Source organism: Abramis brama (genome assembly GCF_963993115.1).
Source record: "Abramis brama genome assembly, chromosome: 18".
In the NCBI taxonomy this organism is placed as follows: domain Eukaryota; kingdom Metazoa; phylum Chordata; class Actinopteri; order Cypriniformes; family Leuciscidae; genus Abramis; species Abramis brama.
Window position 1 is genome coordinate 4,846,052 of NC_139980.1, and position 22,618 is coordinate 4,868,669.

The window sequence follows — 22,618 nt, forward strand, 5'->3', positions numbered from 1 at the left end:
CTCTACAGTGAAGCATGGTGTATTAGGTGCTGAAGAATTATTTAAGATGTTTTACAAAAGCTGGTGTCAACACAGTCATTGTAATGGTCACCTGCAGACTTCTCCATATGCAGGATAAGGAACAAAGGAGAATGAGACAGAGGGAGGGGGGTGATTTTAAAAAGATAAGGAATTAATAAAGGAGTCTTTGAGCAAACAATGGTGTTACATTTTTAGTGACTGAATAAGCAACAGCATTTAGTGCCACTTGTTGTTGCTCATGCAAAAGCATCACAGAATGGCACAAATCTATCCAACATAAATGTGCGATTATGTAATAATTTAAGTTATTTCTGACTCTGAACCTGTATAAACGTCGTTGTTATTATTATACTCATCTCGCGCATTTCTTCACACACATCTGCGTCGAAATCACTGCGCCCGAGAAAATACGCATCTCTGCAGGAACAAAGACGTGCTCGTGTTTTGGTAAGACGTCACTGTACTAGAGCAGCGCCACGGAGGACAGCAAACGGGTATAACATTTCTTGATTATGAATTACGTCATGTGTTTGACTAAAACGAGGCTGGCAGCAGGGGGCCTGTCATGACGGACGACTTCACGCTGGGATTAAAGGGCCAGCGGAAGGGAAATACAAGACATGCCTAAACATTTGTCAGTGGCCCCAGATTTAGTTAAACCTTTTCTTTTTTTGTATTATTCAGTAGCAAATCTTCTGGTGATTTAATATTTAAAGGAATAGTTGGACTAAAAAATGTTATCATTTACCAACCACCATTATTTTATTTCTTTCATTAAAGACTTTAGGCAGTTTTTTTTTATACATGCAATGAAAATGGATAGTGATTTTAAATGTCAAAAAAGTATCATAATAGTGGTCTGCAACTCATGCACTAGTCCAAGTCTTCTGAAAATATCAATTTTGAAACTGAACTACTTATTCTGAAAAGTCATTTGTGGTTGCATTCAATTGCATGTGGCATTCAGGGTTTGAAGTCATTGATTGGCTCTTGCCTATAATTTGACTGATTTCAACATGTTTAAAAACCTATGCCTTCAAAAAAAACTTGTTTACCAGTCATATGGACTACTTTTATGGTGCTATTACTTTAGTGACATTTCTTTTATTCCATATTGTGATGTACATCTGAGTGTGATTTTTGAAAAAGAAAAAAGGACATTAAATGATCTAAGGAAGTGTGTTGTTTTTGAAAATCCAGTTATGACACATGAGGTCAATAAAAAAGAAAAGAAAAATGTATATAGATGAAACATTCACAATAAGATCCATGACTTGCATTTACAAAACAGATAGGATGAATTTTCATTTCAAGCTGATTTTTATTGTACGGGACATTCTGCCAATAGATTGTGTTGGAACGGTGGAAAAATGACATTTTGGGTAAACAATTATTTTAAGATATAACTTTCCCATGCATTTCATTATAATCAAACTTGCCACTCCTACAATCTGTATTAAAACGTTGGCTACTTGTGTTACATGAAAATGTTCTAATCTATAACCTCTCTAATAGTTTGCATGTCTGAACTTCAAATTCTAGCAACTGAATCTATATTTGGAAATTCGATAAAGTGATATGGGTTCTCTCTGCTTGGAGTGACTTGTTTGAACATGTCCTCTCGCCTGTCGGCAGCTGTGGCCCTTTAAGAGGCGACCGCATGCGCGGATCAGGGGGCAGGTCCCTGTCAGCGGTAGAGGCTGCGTTTCTGTTCTCCCCCTCCTCTAGTCACTCAGTCCTAAGTTGAGCTCGCTTGAGTGCTGACAGACGATTAGAGCAGATAGTCTTCCTGTGCCTTCAGATAGATAGATGGGTGCAGAAAGAGAAGGGACTTTCTAGACGGGAATTTTCTGCACTGTACTGTTGAGGGATTGACGCGCGCTCTAACAAGGCACCGTCTCTACCTTTAACTGTTAAAGAGACTTCTGAATGCGAAGTGATTCAGATATCGGGTCAAACTGGGAAATAGCACAAAACGATCACTGCAGTCTTCGAGCACGCTTAGTTCTGTCCTCGTTATTGTAGTTGTCTTGAGCTGACATAACGGCGTTGTGATTGTAGCGCGCTGAATGTGCTGTGGCTCTGACAGTTCAGTTCTTTTGTCACTACAGTGACTTGCTGCCTGTGATGGTTGTGTGCAGTGACGCTGTGGCGCTTTGTCCGTGGCTACTGGCGAGGTGCGCTGGAGAGATATAGTTGTATTACATCAGTGCACCAAGTGACCGGAGTGCGACACAGAGAGGAGAAACGGCTCTAGCTGAATGGTGCGTGTTGAGGTATTGCATTTTGCATTATAATATTATAATACATACTCATGCACGCATTAATATACACACAGAGAGACATTATGTACTGAATTTGTTGTTTTGTTTATATGAGCTACAATAGTAGGGCTGTCACTGTTATGAAATTTTGGCTGACAGTGGCGATTAACGTTCGCAGTGTGAAATGCTCATACACCTGTGAAAATATTGCACTAAGGCACAATGAAATTGACATTTTAAAATGTATCGGTTTTTAGTCCACTTTTCATTCACGCTGTTGTTGCTGTTTTAACCCAGATAACTGTCATTAATAATAAATCGGATATTATTGAATACTGTTATGCAATAATGACTGCACGAATGATATACTGAAACCACTGTTATTTTGAAAGTGAAGAATTTAGGACATAAATATCTTTTTTACTTTCAGAATATCATTGGTAGGCTATTAATATATCATTCGCGCGGTGTTCTCCATTGGAATACGAATAATCTCTTCATATGCGTTATGAGTGTCATTATGAAGTGTAAGACCAAGAATATGTGCCATCAAGCGATTGTTACATGTAAGTGAAACCGGAGCACTTTGCGAATACTATACATTGAACATCTTTGTTTATACTTTCACGTGACTGTTGCGCGAACCAACGCAGACGCGCTCGCGCGCACACCGCCGTATAATCTGACACATGAAAGCGTGAAAATGTAATTATACATTTAATGACTTTTCTATATTAGCTTAGAACTAAAATTTGAAGTGAACAATAATCATCGTTCAATGCACAATTGTATTTTTGATTATAAGGTATTTTGTGTCACATGGCTTTATATTGTATTTTTGTCTTTCTGAAACAGGGAGGGGTGCTAATTATCATTAAGGTTTGCACTGGTCGCTCAAGAAGCATTAAGCAACATTTAGAATAGAGGTGCATTCATGGAATGCGACTGTGACCGCTTCCCACTGCCTATCTAACTTTGAGACAGTACAGAGGAGTGACAGAGAAGGCTGGTAGAGGCAATGGCAGAGACAACCCTTGAACCACTGACCTCGCTGGATGTTGCCATCGATCCAGATTTTGAGCCACAGAAAAGGCCGAGATCATGCACTTGGCCACTGCCGGAGTCCGGTTCGGCAAAGCCTGCTTCCAATGACACTGACATAATCCCAGAGGAAGAGGATGATGAGGATGACAGTGCGATGGCAATCAACGGCATGGGTGAAGGAGAGGACAACGGCAGCCCAAGCCAGGCAGATGAACTGCATGCCATTAGTGGTCAGGAGAACACAGACTCCCCGCTCTCCTCTCAGTCTGCGACCACAGCGAGTCGGGGGGTGAGCGGTCAAGGTAGCCAACAGCAAACTCCCCGGAAGTCATCTTCAAGGAGGAATGCGTGGGGCAACCTGTCCTACGCAGACCTCATCACGAAAGCCATAGAGAGCACCCCAGACAAGAGACTGACACTGTCCCAGATCTACGACTGGATGGTCAGAAGTGTCCCGTACTTTAAAGACAAGGGCGACAGCAACAGCTCAGCTGGTTGGAAGGTAAGCGATCCGCTCGAGCAGTGCTTCCCAAACGCGTTCCTGAAGACCCCCCCATAAATACACATTTTGGTTGTCTCTGCTAATGAGCTGGTGAGTTTAATCAGGTGTATTTGATTAAGCAGACTTGCAAAATGTGTACTATTGGTGTGCCCCTTAAGGATCAAGGTTGAGAATCACTGTGCTAGAGAATTTGTGTCACAAGGTGTGCAAGTGTCTGTCGTGCTCCTCATTTATTTCGTGCTGCTGCTCACAACCAGAAACACATGTTCAGGCATGTTTGGCACACTTACTCACGCACAGAAAACTGGAAAGTTTTCGAAGGTTCACGTGCGCGTGACTCATAATTGAGCAAGCTCAAGTGACGTCACCTGTAAACAAACTATTTGGATGCCAGTAGAAAGATAAATTGCAAATTAGTCGTGATCAGTATGGAAAAAAATCAGATGGACTTGGTTAAAGATGGTTAAAACCCCAAAATACAATATCCTCAGAGACAAGTCTAATAAATGTCCATGTATCTAAATGCCTTTATGTTCATATACACGCAGCACGGCTTATGTAAAACTTGGCAGGGTAAATGTACCCCTGCTAGAAGCTGCCCAGACTGTTTATGTAGGTGTTGAATGGCATTAGGAATTACATAACAACTCAGAATGGCGCGAGCTTCTCCTTAGCCATCAGCAGGCAGGACTGCCTTCAAAGGGAATGTCATGGTCATGGGCCATAGCCAGCATAAGACATATGGGCCTTTCACTTACAGAGCTAGAGTGGGTTGGGGGAGGGGGTATATGGCAGGGTTGTGGGTGTAAGGTCAAGGGCTGAGTTTGCAGCAGGAGGGATAGCTTGCCTGTCCCATTGGCTGTAAATAGCCATGAATTATAATAGTGAAAGGAGAGTTACTGCCGGGTCTGTGGCAACGGCAAACTATGCGGACTCCAGCTCAGCGTGGAGCTGTTTGCACCCGACTCATCTAACATTCAGGACTGTGTATGTGCATGATCATATTTCTCAAACGGCTATGCAAAACATGTTATCTGTCAGTCAAACATGCTTTATGATCAAATACTATAACCCCAAATCTAGCACGAGTACACACATATAAACACACCTACCCCGGTCTCTATTAGGATGAGCAGTATAAGTACCTGCTGCCATTTCTGATATGTGAAAAGAAAGTCTAACAGTGTCCCACTGAAATTTGCTCCTGTGTTACTTCGAGCTCTAAATATGATACATTTACACATTCCTGCACACATCTGATGACTCCAAGCAGATCTGTTTTAACAACCACAGATAAACTCTCCTGCATCTGCCAGCCAATATCTACATTTGCATTTAAATAAAACACACACACAATAAATTATGTAAATGATGCATTTAAAGCATCAGCACTGAATTTCGGTGCTGAAGTTGGCATGAAATGGAAATGAACCCCATCTAGTTTCTAAGTGATCCTATATTTCTTAATGATCTTAATGTGCACAAATTATTTGACCTCATCATTTTGAAATCAAAATATCTCAATCTTCCAGTAAAACGACTTCTCTCTGGTGACATATGCCGGACTTTTCCAATCATTTGGTCCGATTAAACCCCCTCCCTTTCTTACAAATTCAAGATGGCAAGTTCACATTCAGATCTGGAGTCCATCCAATCAAAAACTGTTGGATAGGACAAAACAGAGTGAGAACCCAGAATATAAGTTAAATTAAGAAACAGAAAGAGCAATGAAAATAGTCGTACAATGTCTTATTCAAACACAAAGGTTGGAATGGTCAAGTACAGGTGCAAAAATGACAAGAAGCTGCATCACTATGGCTACCAGGTCACTGGTCCTCTCTGCTTTAATGAGAGGGTTTGGATGACATGTGATCTCATAAAGGCGTTCCTTTGTTTCTGTTGAACATACTGTTGTGACTGTGCAGGGGAGAGAGAGGGAGTGACTGCTAAAGCACAGATGACATTACAGCACCCACCTCTACTCTCTGCACTGAATGTTACAGGATAATGCTGTGTGTTTTTTAATGATCTGGTTATACAATTGGGTATGAATGTGAATTCCATCTCGAATGTGTTTAACATTGTTAGAATAATCTTCAAGGTTTCTTTTGCAGGTGTACAAGTGGTACGATTTTACTGATTAATCGTTCTCCTTCACAATGAGCTCCTGCAGTGCCAGATCATACCTCTAACGCAAAATGATGTACTCTACTCTTGAAAAAAGCCAGCTTTTAAATTATTCACTTCTTCAAGCATTAATTCAGGTCATTTTATTAATTTTTAAGTGAAACCTCTTAAGCATCTCTCACACACACACACACGCACATTTGCCAGCTCACCGCTTTTAAACTTGTAATCTTGTCCACCAGACACTTGACTATGTTAGAACCTTGTATAACCCTGCTGTTTATCTCACATCTGAAATATAATCAGATTATGTAACTTAAAAAGAACAAGCTACTACTATAATGTGTTGCACCATTTTTGTTCCTGGAACACTTAATATGCTGAGCTGCCACGCTAGGCCCAATTGAACTGTTTCAGTCACGCTGATGAAAGTGATCCGGTCACCCTTCAGAGGGTCCGTATTTGGCGAATTTCACTTGGCACAGGTCCAGGATGTAGGTGGTCTGTTTTAAGTGTTTCTTGTAATCTGTTTATTGTCAAGAGAGTGGGGTAACAAATACAACATTAACATTATATATGCACATAATGCGTGCAAAATTGCACTTCTAGAAGTGCATCATATACATCAGTACATGCATCTTTAAAGTTGCTATGAAACAGAAATAACAACAAATCTTTTCTTCTGTATTGTGACGTACATCTGAGCGTAATAGATTATCGAAAAAGAAAAAATGTTGGGTGGGGACTTGGTTCTTTGTATAGGTTGTTGATTGGATTTTGAGATGTGAGCGTTGCACTCAAAAGTGGAGACAGATAAACGCAAGCTTGTGGGGGTGGAGTTTAAGCAGACTAAATGATTGGAGAAGTCCTGTAAAAAGATTTTTTGTTTTTTTGAAAATGGATAGATTTTCATTTCATGCAAGAGGGTTTAAAAATGTGTTGGAGATATGTGCAGACATTTTGCAGTTGCTATGACTGTTAACTCTTCACTGTGTTATGTCTTGATTGGCGCATTTGAATGTTGATGTTTGGTGCTTTTATACATGCCTGGTCATGTTTAGGTGTGTGAGAGATCTTGAAGTGAGTGTCACTGGGGTCATAGATGTTTTGCAATGGTTACACTAAAGCTTAAAGTATACTTTAGTTTAGATGTGAACGCTTGTCATATGCGTGCAGCCGAATGCATAGCCTTTCATAGTATACTCCATTTAATAGCGTGCATGAACACATCCCCTTGACACATGCACACTACAAAGTTTCGTCCTTTTCCAGTGTCTGCGCTATTTCTCTCCAGAAGTTAAGACCAATAAAATATATTTGTACTCTTGTATCTTTTTTTTTTCTTTTTTTTAAACTAGAGTTTGCATCTATTGTTGTTGTCGTCTTTAGTAGTTTTATGTTGTTGTTTTGTGAAACAACGGGCCGGGTCAGTGTTGCCACCTCTTGGACAAACCAATTAGTGCAAAACAATTGAGCACACTGAGTAAGTGTGGTTAGAAAAATCTGGCCATGTGCGTATTAAGCTGATGATGAAATGTACGCCCTGCACGCTGCACGTAAACCATTGTACTCGTATGCAATATGCTTCCCAAGACAGTTTCAACCAACATCACTTGCTCTAACTCGTACATACAGTATGCACTTCCCCCATCGTCCAGCAGACATTTTCATATTTGAAAATATTTGATTAAAACAGACTTCCTGGTGGGATAGCTCTACAGAGGCATTTTAGAAGCACATACGCTGCGGTAAATACATTTGAATGTATTTCTAGTTCAGCCTGTGCTTCTTTCCACCTTTTCCGTGCCCTTAATGTACCCGCTCAGTTTTTTAAAGGTGTATCTGACCTTGGGTTTTTTTAAAAAGTAAAAAAAAAACTCCTGACCCATCATTTCTAATTACACAGGTCTGCCTGCCACAGTGCAGATACATAGTTGTCGTTGAAACTTTAATTGAGTACAATAAAGCTAGATTTCTATGTCAGGAGCTTTTGGCCAGACAAAGCCAGCAGTAATGAGAGCAGATGCGGCTTTGTACAGAATGATTATTGCAGTGAACATAGGGAAATTACAGTTTTAGGGAAATACTTTGTCAGTGATCTCATGCATCATCCCTTTGAAAGATAACAGAGAAACATTGTCAGACAGGAGTGGGCGATTATTAGCCCGGTTCTGGTGACGCAGAGGGTCTATTTTGGTGCGTGTACGTGGGAGTATACGTGTCGACTTTTGATTAGACAAAAGATTGGATTGATTAACACAGATTATGGTAGATTGAGTGTGGCGGTTCCTGTTTCGATTGTGAAGCAGGTGTTTAAATATGGTTCTGTGATGATGTAAGGCTTTCAGATCCTCCTTGACTAAGCAAATTTATTTTCTGTGACATAACACCACAGCGGCCACATGCACACAGTGAATTTGGTAGTCAAATTTATGATGGCTTCAGTATCAGCCATAAACTTAAATCACTGGAACCCAGGGAAACATTTTATGGCTCCAATAAATAGAATATATATGACACTTGACACTTAGTCAAAAGTTTCAGAAACTTTACAAAGCTACAGGTTTGAATAGCCAGATTAAAACTTTTCATTTATCCTTCCTCACACAATATGCTGACCAACTGTAACTGCAACGATCACAGAGTAGCTCTGCCCACTGTGAAATCTCTATTGTAAGTTGTTTCCACCTTAAATCCTAGGGATTTTTTCCCTCATCACTGTGGCCTTTGGATTGCTCACTAAATATCTCTTTGTTTGAATGTTTCTCAATCTGCATTACTGTTAAAGTGAAAACCTTTTCCAAGAACTGCTGTGAACAGTGCAGTTCATCATATTGCACCAAATAACAGGCCAATCAGATGTTCCACAGGTGGTGAGGTCATCAGCACAGGACTATTATCTGTTTTAAGAGTCCATTGCCTTGCACGCTATCAGTGGAGGCTTATCTCTTTTCACTGCACCTTCAGTGTTTACACACCTGTCTTTAACCTGCCCCTGGGTCAGTTCTGGTGATATAGATGTCAGTGGAGGCCAGTGGATCAAGCTGAATGGGGGCCAAAGCGCTGACTTAGCAGTAAAGTCTGCAATGGTTCCAGCTGCTGGACACATCAGCAGTTTGTTATCAGTCAGCTCAGTCAGAGTGAGGAAGCAGTATATCAGGAACATTATGGGCTAAAGTAATGTGGTGCATGCCTTTTAAACACAGCCGTTCTGATCTCTAACTAATGTTGTCTGTATTTTTAGTTAGATTCGCACAGTTTTGTCCCATTTACCTCTGCCCGCCCTCCTCCCCCTTTCTCTATGTTTCTCTCTCTATATTCTCCCATGTGTGCTACAGTGTTTATGGGGGCATGAAATCGCTCCACAGCTCCTGGGCATCTCGTGTTCTGTCTTACTCAGACTGCCATCACTGACATGTTGCTTGCTCTGTTTGTCTCAATATTGTTACAATTTGTTACAAATATTGTTTCAATCTAGTCTACAATAGGTCCAGTACACCATAACATAAACATAATGGACGGTAGAAGAAACTTATTTACTGATGAATTGTGCTTCTTTCTCACACAATTTTGGATTGATCCACAATTTTTATTATTGGGGTTTGAAATTAAATCATTAAAAATGAGTATATTTTATCATTTAGAATGTGTATTTACACATCCACAGAAGAATCAAAATGCATCACATGTTTGAAATCTGCAGACTGCAGGACACACAGTGATGAACAACGAGAAATCACTCTGATGTGCAAGACTTGCAGTATTTTAGTGCAGCTTTTATGCGGAATGCTTACACAGAATTTGTTCTAGAAGGGATAATTGAAAATGTTGTTATTAAAAATGGAAATTCTGTTCATTTACCCACCTTGTTGTTTCTAAACCTTCTTTTGTGTTCCGCAGAAGGTAGTCATACAGGTTTAGAATGACTTGAGGGTGAATAAATGATGGCAGAACTTCCATATTTGGGTGAACCATTCCTTTATAATCCCAGAATCAAAAAATAAAGCAATCCATTTATTTCAGTACTAATAAAATGTATATTAAATAATGTATGATTTGATTAGAGAACTTACCTCACTACCTTTAAAAAGTTTAGGGTCAGTAAGATTTTTTTATGCAAGAAATTAATACTTTTATTCAGCAATTGATCAAACAATGACAGTAAAGTCATTTATAATTCTAATATTACAGTTTAAAAAAAATCTTTGAATTTTCTATTCATGATAGAACCATAAAAGAAATGTATTATGGTTTCCACAAAACATTAAGCAGCACAACTGGTTTCAACCATGATAATAAAAATAATTATTTCCTAAACACTAAATCACCATATTAGAAATATTTCTGAAGGATCATGTGACACTGAAGGCTGGACTAATGATGCTGAAAATTCAGCTTTTCCACCGCATTATATTTTAAACCTATTAAAATAGTAAACGGTTATATTAAATTGTAATAATATTTCACAATATTACACTTTACTATCACAAGTTGTAACTATATTTTTCATTAAATAAATGCAGTCTTGGGGAGCAAAAAAACTTATTTTAAAAACATTAAAGAATCTTACTGACCCCAAACTTTTGAACGGTAGTGAATAGTAATCGTTTGCTTGAGTGGCATGGAGAGTCTAATGAGGGTTTAATGAGCAAACATGCTCCTCATCGATTGCACTCGCAAACATTCACGCTCTCTGAATGCCGCAAACCAAGCATGCATGGTTCACAGAGTTTACACAATCTACTGTATATTCATATACCCCTATGACACACCCCCTTTGTCTTTAAGGAGTAGTTAAGAGGCCCTAAGTCTGTTTATTCTTGTTTCTCTCGTTCCTGTGGTGTGTGTTGATGCTTTTGACATGCACAAAGGCAAATGGGCACAGACAAATGCACACACCCCTTTTCTGGGAACAGTAATGCATTTCCTTGCTCATATGCTTCAAAGAGAGGGCTTTTCTTTTTTGTGTGGATGAAAGCATGTGCGCTTGAGTGACCATATGCAGTAATGTAGCGTGAACTCTCCGTACCGTTCTCCACCCGCGGTTCGGCACGCACTTGCAACGATGTTGATCTTAAATCTGACCATGCAACTATAACATGGTTTGTTGGAAATAATGCGTAAAACCAGTAGACAGAGTTCAGCTAATGTATGTTTTTTGTCGATGGATACGCATTCTGGCTTCCTAATATGTTACAACAGCGATGATCAACAAAAACGTGGTCAAAACAGTCGCTCTTTGTAAACTTTGTTCAATAGGAGTGCCGTATGCTCTATCAGTCATTTACACTGTCATCACCCGGGTGTTGATAGCCCGTGAGCGTAGGTGAGGCCTGTATAGCACAAGCTGCTATCTGTGTTTAAACTAAACTCATTTAAGCCTTGCTAATTTAAACATTCAAGCACAAGAATACACGAAAGAGAACACACACACACACACACACACTCTTATTATTAGTGCTGAAAGGATCTTGTCTGTGAAGGGAAATTGAAAGGAACTTGTCTGTGCGTCTGTGGTGTTACAGTATCCTCTTCGTTTTCTGCTTTTTATTTCTCTCTTTTTAGAGGCCCAATAAGGGGCCACATGGGTACCAAAAAAGGGGCCCCTCGCCTTCTCTCTCTTCCTTTTTTTTATCTGAGTTTCCCTCCTTCTCTTTCTCTCAGATTACTGTGAACGGGTGGGTGGGGGTGCGAGGTTACACTTTCCCATGTTGTGTGTAAACCTTGAGGAAACACACAGTCTCGACGTTGCTTTGAATACAAACGACTCATTATACAACAGTGTATGAAAGCTATGAATGACATTTTTTTTCATGCATCTTGATCTTGGTTGGCTTGGTTGACATTGCTACAGTTGCTAAAATAAGCGGTTTATGCTTGCTTCTAGCTGAATGTTGTGTGCTTATTTCACTATCTTGATCTTATTTCCTTTAGTCCAAGTGAAAATAAAATAACCACACTGTTTCGTGCTACTCAGATACAGTGAAACTGTACAACAACAACTGTAGTCAGAGTGCTGTGGTGCTGTGGTGTAAAAAGCAGTGAGTTGGCCATGCAACGTTTTGGTATTGGTAAATTTATAGTGCAATATCTTAAAACATGAAAAAATAAATGCTAAAATGATACACAATTAATGTGAAGTTGCACACAACCCCACATTGTGCAAGATAAAGCCACATTAAAAAAAGAAAGGAAAATGGCAAATGGAGAGAGAATATACAGACGGATAGATGGAGACTATTCCAGTGGGAGAGGATTTCTGATGATCTAGCTGGGGATGACATCACCGCTCGACTGAAAGGGCTTTTAGACTGATTGATTCGAGTGAGAATATGGCGCTGACGTGTGTTAGCATTTGCGGTATCAGTGCCACATATGATAGTGTGTGTATTATTGGTATGAATGATTGGTAAAGTCGTTGCTTTTCCCTACAGATTTGTTTCCCTCCCAGCACTGCACTGTAAATATGGGTTAGTGTGCCTTTCCTGTCTCTCCTCTCCCCACTTCTTCCCCCTGTTTGTTTTACTTTTCCTTTTCTTCCACCCAGCTTTTTGCTCCCTTCTATTTTTTTCTCTCTTCCTGCAGCTGTGCAGCGGCTCCAAGGTTTTTCCAGGAGAACACAAAGGCTTGGAACAGCCAGGCTTTCAGACACACAGTGTTATTTTTGCAGTGTTCGTCAACCTCTTAAGTCAACTTACAACCTCTGGTTAATATACCAATGTTGTTTTGTACAAGACTTGTGTTTGATATAGGCATGTTGTAGACGGTATGTGTTGTAAAAGCTATTTTTCAGTGGTGTGAGGATTAGTCTCTAAACTTGAGGCTTAGTCAGGTGACCGGTCATATGAGCTGACTTGGTGTACAACGTGTGTATGTACACATACAGTGTGTGCGTACAGAGAGCGAGCGGAGATTAAACTAAGGATCATAGTGTAATCTGCTGTGTGGTTACATCAGCTTCACTATCACACCAGATTGCATAATGCAGAGAGAAATGACACCATGAAAAAGAAAAGAGGTGGAGAGAGTCAGGGAAAAAGGCAGATATAAACACTCTTCCAGATAAAAACAGCCAAGATAAAAGAGAATGAAGAAAGTGTTTTGATTTTCTACCAGTTGCTGACCAGGATGAGACTTTGAGGATGTCAGGACTCAAGCTCTGTTACAATGTTTTCCAGTCTTTTTGTCTTGCATATCCTTACAGCCTCCTGCCTACAAAAAATGAAAAATGGGGAAAAAATCAGACCCATCAAGTAGCATAAATAATAATCTGTGTAAAAAGATGTGTAATCATGCAATTACAACTCTTACTGAAAAAAAATAATAATCATGATTAGTTACTGTAATTTATATATTATATTTAATATACACTACCGTTTAAGATTTTTTTAAAGGATGCATCAAACAAATCAAAAGTGACAGTAAAGACTTTTACATTGTTACAAAAAATGTGGGGTTTTTTATCTTTATATTCATCAGATTAGAAAAAAAAGGTATCATAGTTTCCACAAAAATATTAAGCAGCACAACTGATTTCAACATTGATAATAAGAAATGTTTCTTGAACACCAAATCAGCATATTAGATCAATTTTATTAGAATAAAAATTCAACTTGGCTGTCACAGGAATGAGTTACATTTTAAAACATATTTAAATAGAAAACTGTCATTTTAAATTCTACAAATATTTCACAATATTACTGTTTTTACAGTGTTCTTGATCAAATAAATGCAGCCTTGGTGAGCATATAGGAGACTTGCCGGATTCAAATGTCTGAATGGTAGAGTCATTCAATTAAATGTATAATCTTCCACACAAGGTTGTTTCCTGCTTTTCTGTTAAAAGGGAACAGGAAATAAATCTGATTAATCATGATTAATTATTTTAATGTAATAAATAATATATATATATAAAAAAAAAAAAAGCATTCAAAATGTTTTACTTGTAAATATATATATAAAATATGTTCGATATGTTTAACAAATACCCCACTGATTAGGAATCACTGCTCTATTATATGACCTCCTGATGACCCTGCTTTGGTGTTTGGTGAATATGTGTGGGCGCAAGAGCATTTATACAGGAGTTCATGTTTCATTGTGTGTGTCAGGGTATACCAAGTGTATTTTTAATTGGCCAATACTACCCTCTTCATGGTCCACTGAGGTTTCATCTCAGTGGTGAACAGGCAAATTTAACATCAGTCAGGTACCCCATCATTTAGACAAACAAAACCCTGCACAGGGAACTCTGAAATAGTAAACTCGTGTGCAAGGGCTGCAAGAAAAGTAGTCATATATAATTTCCATTCTTGGCGAGCATTTTTGTTCCTGCTTTAACTCTAAAATTGTATAGCGACTGTGAGAGCTTGTGCTGAGGGTGAGGAGTGCTATTGGCTGACTTGTACTCCTCCCCTGTCTGCGATTGGCTGGAAGGCTCAGTGGGGCACTCAATCAGCGCAGTGGAAGCATATGTAGGTCAGTGTGTAGCTGTGCTGCATGGTATGTTCGTGTGTGTACCGTGCGGTCGCGTACTCTGGCAGTCCTCCAGCTTTCTCTTTCAGAGTTAGAGAAGAGAGCGGAGGGGGAGGGAGAGAAGGAGAGGACAGAGGGAGGAGTAGACTGTGAGGCCTCTTTAATCCAGTCTGTGCATTAACGACACTAAACGCATTAGTGTTTAGTCTCAGATTGGTGACAAACATTTAGAACAACTTTTCTGAATGTACTGTAACGCCAAACAGATTTGCATTTCGTGGCCTCCGTTACTCTTTTAATCCTGTAAAAATAATCTTGCTGCCACCGAGAACGTCAACAATGGCCGGTCACTATGACATAACCTCTGAACCAACGTTCGCCCCAAACCACTAAATATAAACACATGAGGATTCAAACATCAATCAATCAATGCTTCTCGCTCTCTTTTTTTTAACTAGACGTACCGTTGGCAAGCCTACGACTTGGAAAGCTGTGGTGTTTTCGAAGGAAGTGGATTTACAGTGAAAATGAGAGTGAAAGGGAATGCCAGAAGGGGAAAATCAGGCTTTGAGTGTTGTCCAAAACTACACTTCTGTATATGCCTTTAACGACTGTGCCCTCAGAGTGCCCCATGTACTTCTCAAGCACTTCCCTCTGGCATGGCCAGGAATTTAGATCAAGTCCCTAAGGCGTGCCACAAAAAGCACAGAAAGTCTGTTGAGCGGCTAAGCTTACCCGCAGTGAATAACTGTCCCGTCTAAAAAGCTCCCACTGCACACACGCACATGTGCTAGGCAACCTGGCACAGGCGAAAACATCAACTCTCTATCTCCAGACGCTGGATGTCTAGACGGAGAGAGCAAAAAGATCGGACAAAGAGTCTCCTGAGCATCTCTGTCTGTGCATTTTACAGTGAACCAGCTCAGTCAGCACGCACACACTTCTACGTGCACACGTACCCAAGTATAAAAATTACTAAAAGCCTGGGGGGCACATTCTACACTTCAATGAATTATGAATCACTGTTGTTAGGCAGACTGAATGCACAAGGTCTTTGCCCAGATTTCATACAGCCTACATGCAAAGCTCAGTAGTGTGTCTAGAACCATATTGTTAGCAGAAATATGTGATCTGGTTACTTTTTACAAACTATATCTATCAACTTACTATCATACTATCATTATCTATCTATCATTCTATGTATCTATCTGTCATATACAGACAGACAAACAAACAGATGGATGTCTGTCATTCTGAAGCCTGTATGTCACATCCATTCAAATGTGAATAGACAGATATACTGCATGTCTATGATATACAGTATAATGTTACATTATGTTACAAAATAATGTAACTTCTACAAAAGATGTGTAATCATGCAATTACAACTCTTACTGAAAAAAAAAAATCATGATTAGTTACTGTAATTTATATATTATATTGTAATATTGTTACAAAATTATTATTTTTTTATCTTTATATTCATCAAAGATTAGAAAAAAAAGGTATCATAGTTTCCACAAAAATATTAAGCAGCACAACTGATTTCAACATTGATGATAAGAAATGTTTCTTGAACACCAAATCAGCATATTAGATCAATCTTATTAGAATAAAAATTCAGTTTGGCTGTCACAGGAATGAGTTACATTTTAAAACATATTAAAATAGAAAACTGTCATTTTAAAAATTGTCTAGATATAGGTCTATGAAAATTATATACTGAATCGGTTAAAGACGTAATCAAATATATAGACACAGAAAAACACAGTGTTTAAGCAGGAGTTTCGGTGAAACGCAAGTTGAGAGTAAAAAAAAAAAAAAAAGTGTCAGCTGACAGCCATATCTTAAGAGTAAACACATAATATTCCAGTAGATGGACGAAGAGGAACCAAAGAGTAAACATCCTGCACACCTCTGTTGGCTCTTTCGTCTTGTCTCGTGATCTGACCGCCATGTCTGTATGTCTGCAAATAAAAATAGAACATAACTTTACTTCCCTTTTCTGATGACTATTTTAAACGGCAAATTATGGCCTTAGTCACTGCTGTGGGTGAAAAAGCGTTAGCATTTTTGATGCAAGATAAGCAACGGTGATTTGTGTCAGAGTTCAGTTAAGACATTTAATAAATATAGGTATTTTTATTTCAGGGAGGAAAGAGATAAGTGATTGAGTAGACGTACTGTATGGGTGTGCGTGTTACAGAATGTGTCAGAAAGAAGGTTGCAATGCAGGTTTTTCAAGTTGTCTCAGAGTTGTACTTTCCAATCCTCAACTGAAGAACTTGTCAGCTCTTTTTTGCCCATCCAACCCCCTTTCGTTCTAAGTTTCTGGAGGGATTACTGCTCAGACTTTCAAAAGTGGTTTCATGGTGAGATTGAGCCTCTAGATTGGCTCCCTGCTTGTGTATCAGTGTTCTTTAGTGGATGGAAACCAGTGCTATATGCTCGCGCACATATGTCTTGATTGTGTTGAGTTCCAAAGCTCTCCCTTAGAGCTCTTCTTTTTTAATTCCAGAGAGAGGCCCAGTTCAACTATGAGTGTGCGTGTGTAATGATTCTGGAAGGAGTCCAATTTGCCGGAAAGCGTGTGAATGCAATGGAGCTGTGCCAGAGAGTTCAGCGCAGTAGATGAGTTGTTACTGGAAGGCTTTTGTTCTGGGTTCCACTAGAGAAAAGCCCTTTACAGGAGTCAGCCAGTCAAAATGGCAGAAGGGAGAAAGGAGAGGAGGAGGGGGAAAAAACCCAAATGTCCTACTTGTGAGACCGATCTATTATCGAGGACCTCACTAACAGCCTTTAAGATTCAGCTCAGATACCACTGCCATGGAGTTCCTGTCCGTAATAAGCCAAAATTACCTCAAGCAGTTTTCTAGGAACAGTGGCTTGCTTTGGCCAATCTCAGAACTAATTATGCCCCTAGTCAGCGTAATTCATACATAATGCAAAATAGACATATCCTAGTGAACAGATCAGATAATAATATATATGGGTAAAAAAAAACAAAAAACTTTTTTTTAGACACTTATACATACTGTACAATCTCGCAATTTTCATTATAATTATTATAGTTTTACTATTGTAATTTTTTTAATCACTTCCATAATACTTTTATGGGATTATTTGCAATTTTTTGCAATTACTTTGACCGAACTGGTCCCAATGTGATTTTTAGTATAGTGTAAGTGTCAAAATACTTCTTGGGGCCACTGCCCATACTGTATATGATCTCTGGAACAGGAAATAGTTGGAGAAAGAACTATCGATGGTTGTGGAAGTGAGGTATAAGAGTGAGACCAGACTTGTTACACACTAATGAAGTTAAGGGTAAAGGTCTGTAGGATGTTGTCGTAGTGTCACTCTCAACAGTTAACTGGTAATGACTCCTATGTAAAAACCTATTATTATTACTTGCACCTGTAAAAAAACAAATGTCTAGTGTAAGCTAGAACATTCTCATTTAGGACATTTTCTCTCTCTCTCTCTCTCTCTCTCTCTCTCTCTCTCACACACACATACATACATACATACATACCACTAGTGTAACAGAGGTTACACTAACCTCTAATTCTGACAAAATACATGTATAGAAAACACACACACATACACACACACGTGGTCCCAAGCCTAAACCTTGACCCAAGACTCAAACTCGGGTCACCTTGTGCACAGCTGAGGCATGTCTGAGGCATGCCCATACGGCTGTTGCTCCTACATAACAGCTTATTTTTATCAGTTATTATTTTGTGTATGGGTCATTATATTTCTTATAGATTTCTGCTCGCTCTAAACCAGATACCGATTAAGTAGCACAGTAAGATTACATTCATTTGAATGCATTAGTGAGAGAGAGATTGCGTGTGTGGATTAATCCTACCTGTCTGTGCTGCGTCTTAATATTAAGAAATAATATTATTATTTCTAATAATAGTGAGCCTTGGTTTTAGCTACTTCAAAAATACACACAAAAATATGCTAGAACTTTTCAGTTATTAAGCTATTGATAAATCACAGTACAGTAAATTTCTGCGCTCCTGAATGTTTCTGTGTGCGCGATCTGCATGTGTGTGTGCGCGATCTGCATGTGTGTGTGCGCGTGTAGACCAACACACAAGTTTAGAACGGCAATCATTTTACCTTTACAATAAACTGTTTATTCACCCGATCAATAATATTGAGTATCCAGATGGTTTAAACATCTCATTATGTCATTTTAACTGATGGAAACGGAGCAATAAAAGTGGACTTCAAGGATTTCTTATCCTGTGGTCCCCTCTATAGGACAGCATTAGTATTACAGCCAATGTAAATCTATAGGATTTTTTTGGAGTTTTGATCATAATTTATATTAAAACCTAAGTCGGATCAGTTAAAAAAGATATAGCACACTAAGTCAGAACAGTCTGAAGGTCGTTGTTGTTTAGCCACCATGTTGTTAGCCACCACATGATCAGCGACTAGCTAACGTCAAGCTTAAAGCGTCATGGCGGATCATTAAAGTCGACTAGTCTGTGCAACCTCTAGTCAGAATATGCTACCAGAAGGGGTTAAGAGGACCACGCTAACCTTGACCCCCTTGAATATGACGCAGGGGATTGTCATATATCTCAGTGAAAGGAAAATGTGAGGGCGAAAGAGAAAGTGTGGAGGGGGAGGGGGAAATCAATAGACAGACACAGCTCAGAGGACATGTCCGTGAGATGTGTTTCAGTGTGTTTCGTCATGATGGGGAGCTGCAGCATTACTGAGCATGTGGTTAAACCTTGTGTGCCTCAGAGAACCAGAACAAAGAGACGTGAAGAGAGAAAAGGAGATGAACGAATAAGTGAAAGATTGAAGCTTCCTAAACCAGTTACACAGAGAAGGGACTGTCCCAGACACACAACACTGACCCAGCACAAGAAAACATGCTCTTGTTTGTTTGTTTTTGTTTATTGAGTTGTTGTTGTTGGGTTTTTTGTTCGACTCAACTGGTGTGTGATTGGCTTGGGACAAAAAACATGACGTAAAAAGCTTTTCTTGTAGCCTTTTCTTGTTACAGTGTATAGACGAGAAAGCAAAAGAGCAAACGAGTAAGGGAAAAGCAGAGACGGAGAGGTTTATGTTATGCGTATTCCTGCACGTCTCAATATTTCTATGTTTAGAACTGTAATCTCCTATTTATCCAGACACACGTACACAGCCAAAGTGACCCCAGTCTTAATCATCTAATCAGTCCAGTTTATTTTGAAGGAAGACATTAGCAGGCAGCGCTCTTCACTGTTTTCAATATTATAGAGGTTAAAGTACACCCATTTTTTGTTTATGTCGAGGTGGGGTACTGTAGATAGCAATTACCTTTGACTGACACTTAGTGGTGCGGATTTTGCATTACGCAAACGTACACATTTTTACTTATTGCTACACTGCACTGTAAAAATATTTTATTCACAGTCAGCAATGATAAATTTTTCCTGCCAGTGAAAGTGTCCAATAAAACGGGGTTATCGAGATAAAGTGAGTAATATTTTGCTGGTCATGTGATCTTTACAGTACATGATGGTGGCCCCCTGTGGTGACCTGCAGAATAAAACTTGCTTTTATTAGGGTGACTATTTTCTTCAGTGGAACAGAAAAGAAAATATGTTGTGGATATATTAATTTTATTTTTGTCCATGTAACTTACTGTACCTTTTAAGATCAACTCAGGCTTTACACAGAGAACATGAACTTGTCACCTTATCCGAAGTCACATTGCATCAACCAATGATAACGTTCTTCCCCCTTTCCCTCTATCTCCATCGAACACATGCACAGAGCTGCACAAAGGCTTTAAAACTGCAAGCAAAGCAAAAGCTTAATTGGTATAAGAGCCAAAGGAGTGGATTCCTACATTATTTAGATTGATATTTGGTACTTGCGGTGGGTAAAACTCCCATGAGATTATCTGCAGCTGACTGTGCATGTGTGATATAACTCAGAAGTAGGTCACCTGGTCACAGAACAAGTGTTTTGTTTAAAGACCGAGCATTGCTGTACAGATCTGTGTGAGACACAATGTGTGCATATACTTGCACGTGCAACACGCAGAGTGTATTTTTGTTTGTGTGTGTCACATCAGCAGAAACAGGAAATCATGTGGCCCGAAAGTCAAGGCAGCAGGAACTGGGAGAGAATTGCTGGTACAGCAGAAAACCCAGTGATACTCTCTGCTGCAACGCTAATTTCTTTGTCTCTTTTTTTCAGGTCCGTTGAGACCCTCGTGAATTATGCGTCCTTGTAGTGCAGGCGTTACTGTAAATGATTGTCATACGGTGATATTCAATAGTGTTGCATGTAGAGGTGCGATAAAGACATGATGCCTTGTTGTTATCTAGTTTTAGCAGAAAAATGTGTGTGGGGGTGCTGGCTCTTCATACTCTGCAGAGCTCAGCAAAGTAAAATGCAAGTTTCTTTGCAAATATTTCAAAACAAGGCACACAGACACAACATAATAGTACCTCTGGTTATGTTTAGTGGGCTAAAAGTTGAGGTCAGGGCATGTCACCTAAATTGCGTCTGAAATTGCTTCCTATTCCAGCTACTTTGTAGAGAATTCTGAATGAACTACTTTTTTTATTTATAGCATACAGCCAATGTACATTTACCTGCTATATTTTCTGTTATCCAAAGCGAGAGGCGTAACTTGGTGTAATATTGTGAATGCACAGTGGAATTTAATAATAATGTGGTAAAATGTCATAACACCCTGGGCTTTGTCATCTTCAGGTATATTGACTTGTTTTTGGACACATTCTGCTCTGCATTTTGCATTGCGCAATGTTTCTCTGTCTCTCTCACGTGTAAATAACGTAAAACAGGCCTCCCCACTGAATAATGAATGAGTGAGCGATTTCGGACATTTTGATAGCTAATTACCTTATAGTTAGCTAATTATCTTAAACAGCAATCCACTTCAACACCAATTCATGAAATTCATGTAATACAATGAAATTTTAAAACCAAATGAAACACAGGCTTGCCGTTTGAGCAAGCTGCACCCTTCATAGCTAGAAAAGCCGCAGTGTATACACATTCTCAAACACACAAACACCCGCAAAAAATAAAACAGAACGGGGCCTTTTTTAAATCCAGCCCAGATGTGTACAAGAGCGACAAACATTCGCATAGAGACGGGGCCAAACATTGATAAAGATGTTTTCAGTTACTCCCAAGAGCCACAGTAATGTGACGACAACAGACACTATGAACAAATTAATTATGACAATATTAGAGCAGAAATAAAGAAAACCTGTTCCATTATGAGTCTTTGTAAAGGGAATCAGTCAGTGAATCATCCCAACAGTGTCACGCAATACTGTGCATGTGACAGTTTTACAGAGGCAAAGCTTTGAAAACCAATTATTAACTGAAATGTCACAAGCTCTGTCTGCCATTATAATGGGGTAAATATAGCAGCTTTAGTCGTCCAAATACGTGTTCGATACATTCTGCTTGCATTTTGCTAGAAAAACAGGTTCCAGGAACGATAAAGTGAGAACCAAATACAGCAATGATTGAGAACAGATTTGTTGGAGCCATGAGGGCTTGTTTTATTGCTTTACTGAAAAGAAAACAACTTCTCTATTATAACATTTGGAAAAATGTTATACTAGCAGACCTGTCTGGTGAAGACATGAATAAATAGATCCCTAGTCTATCAATCTGGCCAAGTTAACCTGGGACATCAAGGGGACACAGTGTTCCAAATTGGAGCTAAAAATATCACGTATGGCTGATGTCTGTTCAGTGTTGTTTATCTGTTGAGTAGGTCGTGGGTCTTTCATATTCCAAGAGAGATGCCAAACAGGGTGTGGACCAAGAGTTTGGACATGTGGGAAGCGTGTTGAGCAGCAGAGAGAAATGCATGACAGACACGCATTGTAAGGAATGTCACATGCGTGTGTGTATTTTATGCATGTGTGAGGAGTTTACTATGATGATGAACTTTAAAATCCAAAGGCAGGCATACGTTTCTCATTGGCTGATAGTCATCTTTCCCTTTTTTGTCCCTCTTTTACATTTCTACACTTTGCACAGCCTGTGTAGTCCATCACACTAAATAGCTGAGCTTTAGATGTGGTCCAGTCGTTCATCACCACCTGACAGGAAGGGCACATTTAGTGCTAGAGAGAGGGTGTAATCTTCTCCACTGGATTGGTTATGA

The 22,618-nt window shown here is 39.3% G+C and overlaps 1 protein-coding gene across 2 annotated transcripts in view; it reads left to right on the forward strand.

Moving 5' to 3' along the window:
- The first annotated feature begins 1,622 nt into the window (after positions 1 to 1,622).
- Positions 1,623 to 22,618, forward strand: part of foxo3b (forkhead box O3b) — a 30,755-nt gene continuing 9,759 nt past the window's right edge. Inside the window, exons 1-2 of one of the 2 annotated variants that reach the window (XM_084091330.1) lie at positions 1,623 to 2,297; positions 3,141 to 3,831. In XM_084091330.1, the coding sequence (XP_083947456.1) occupies positions 3,304 to 3,831 (528 nt within the window). In that variant the 5' untranslated portion in view covers positions 1,623 to 2,297; positions 3,141 to 3,303. The remainder of the gene's footprint in view (positions 2,298 to 3,140; positions 3,832 to 22,618) is intronic. The other variant, XM_084091331.1, reaches the window with a different exon arrangement.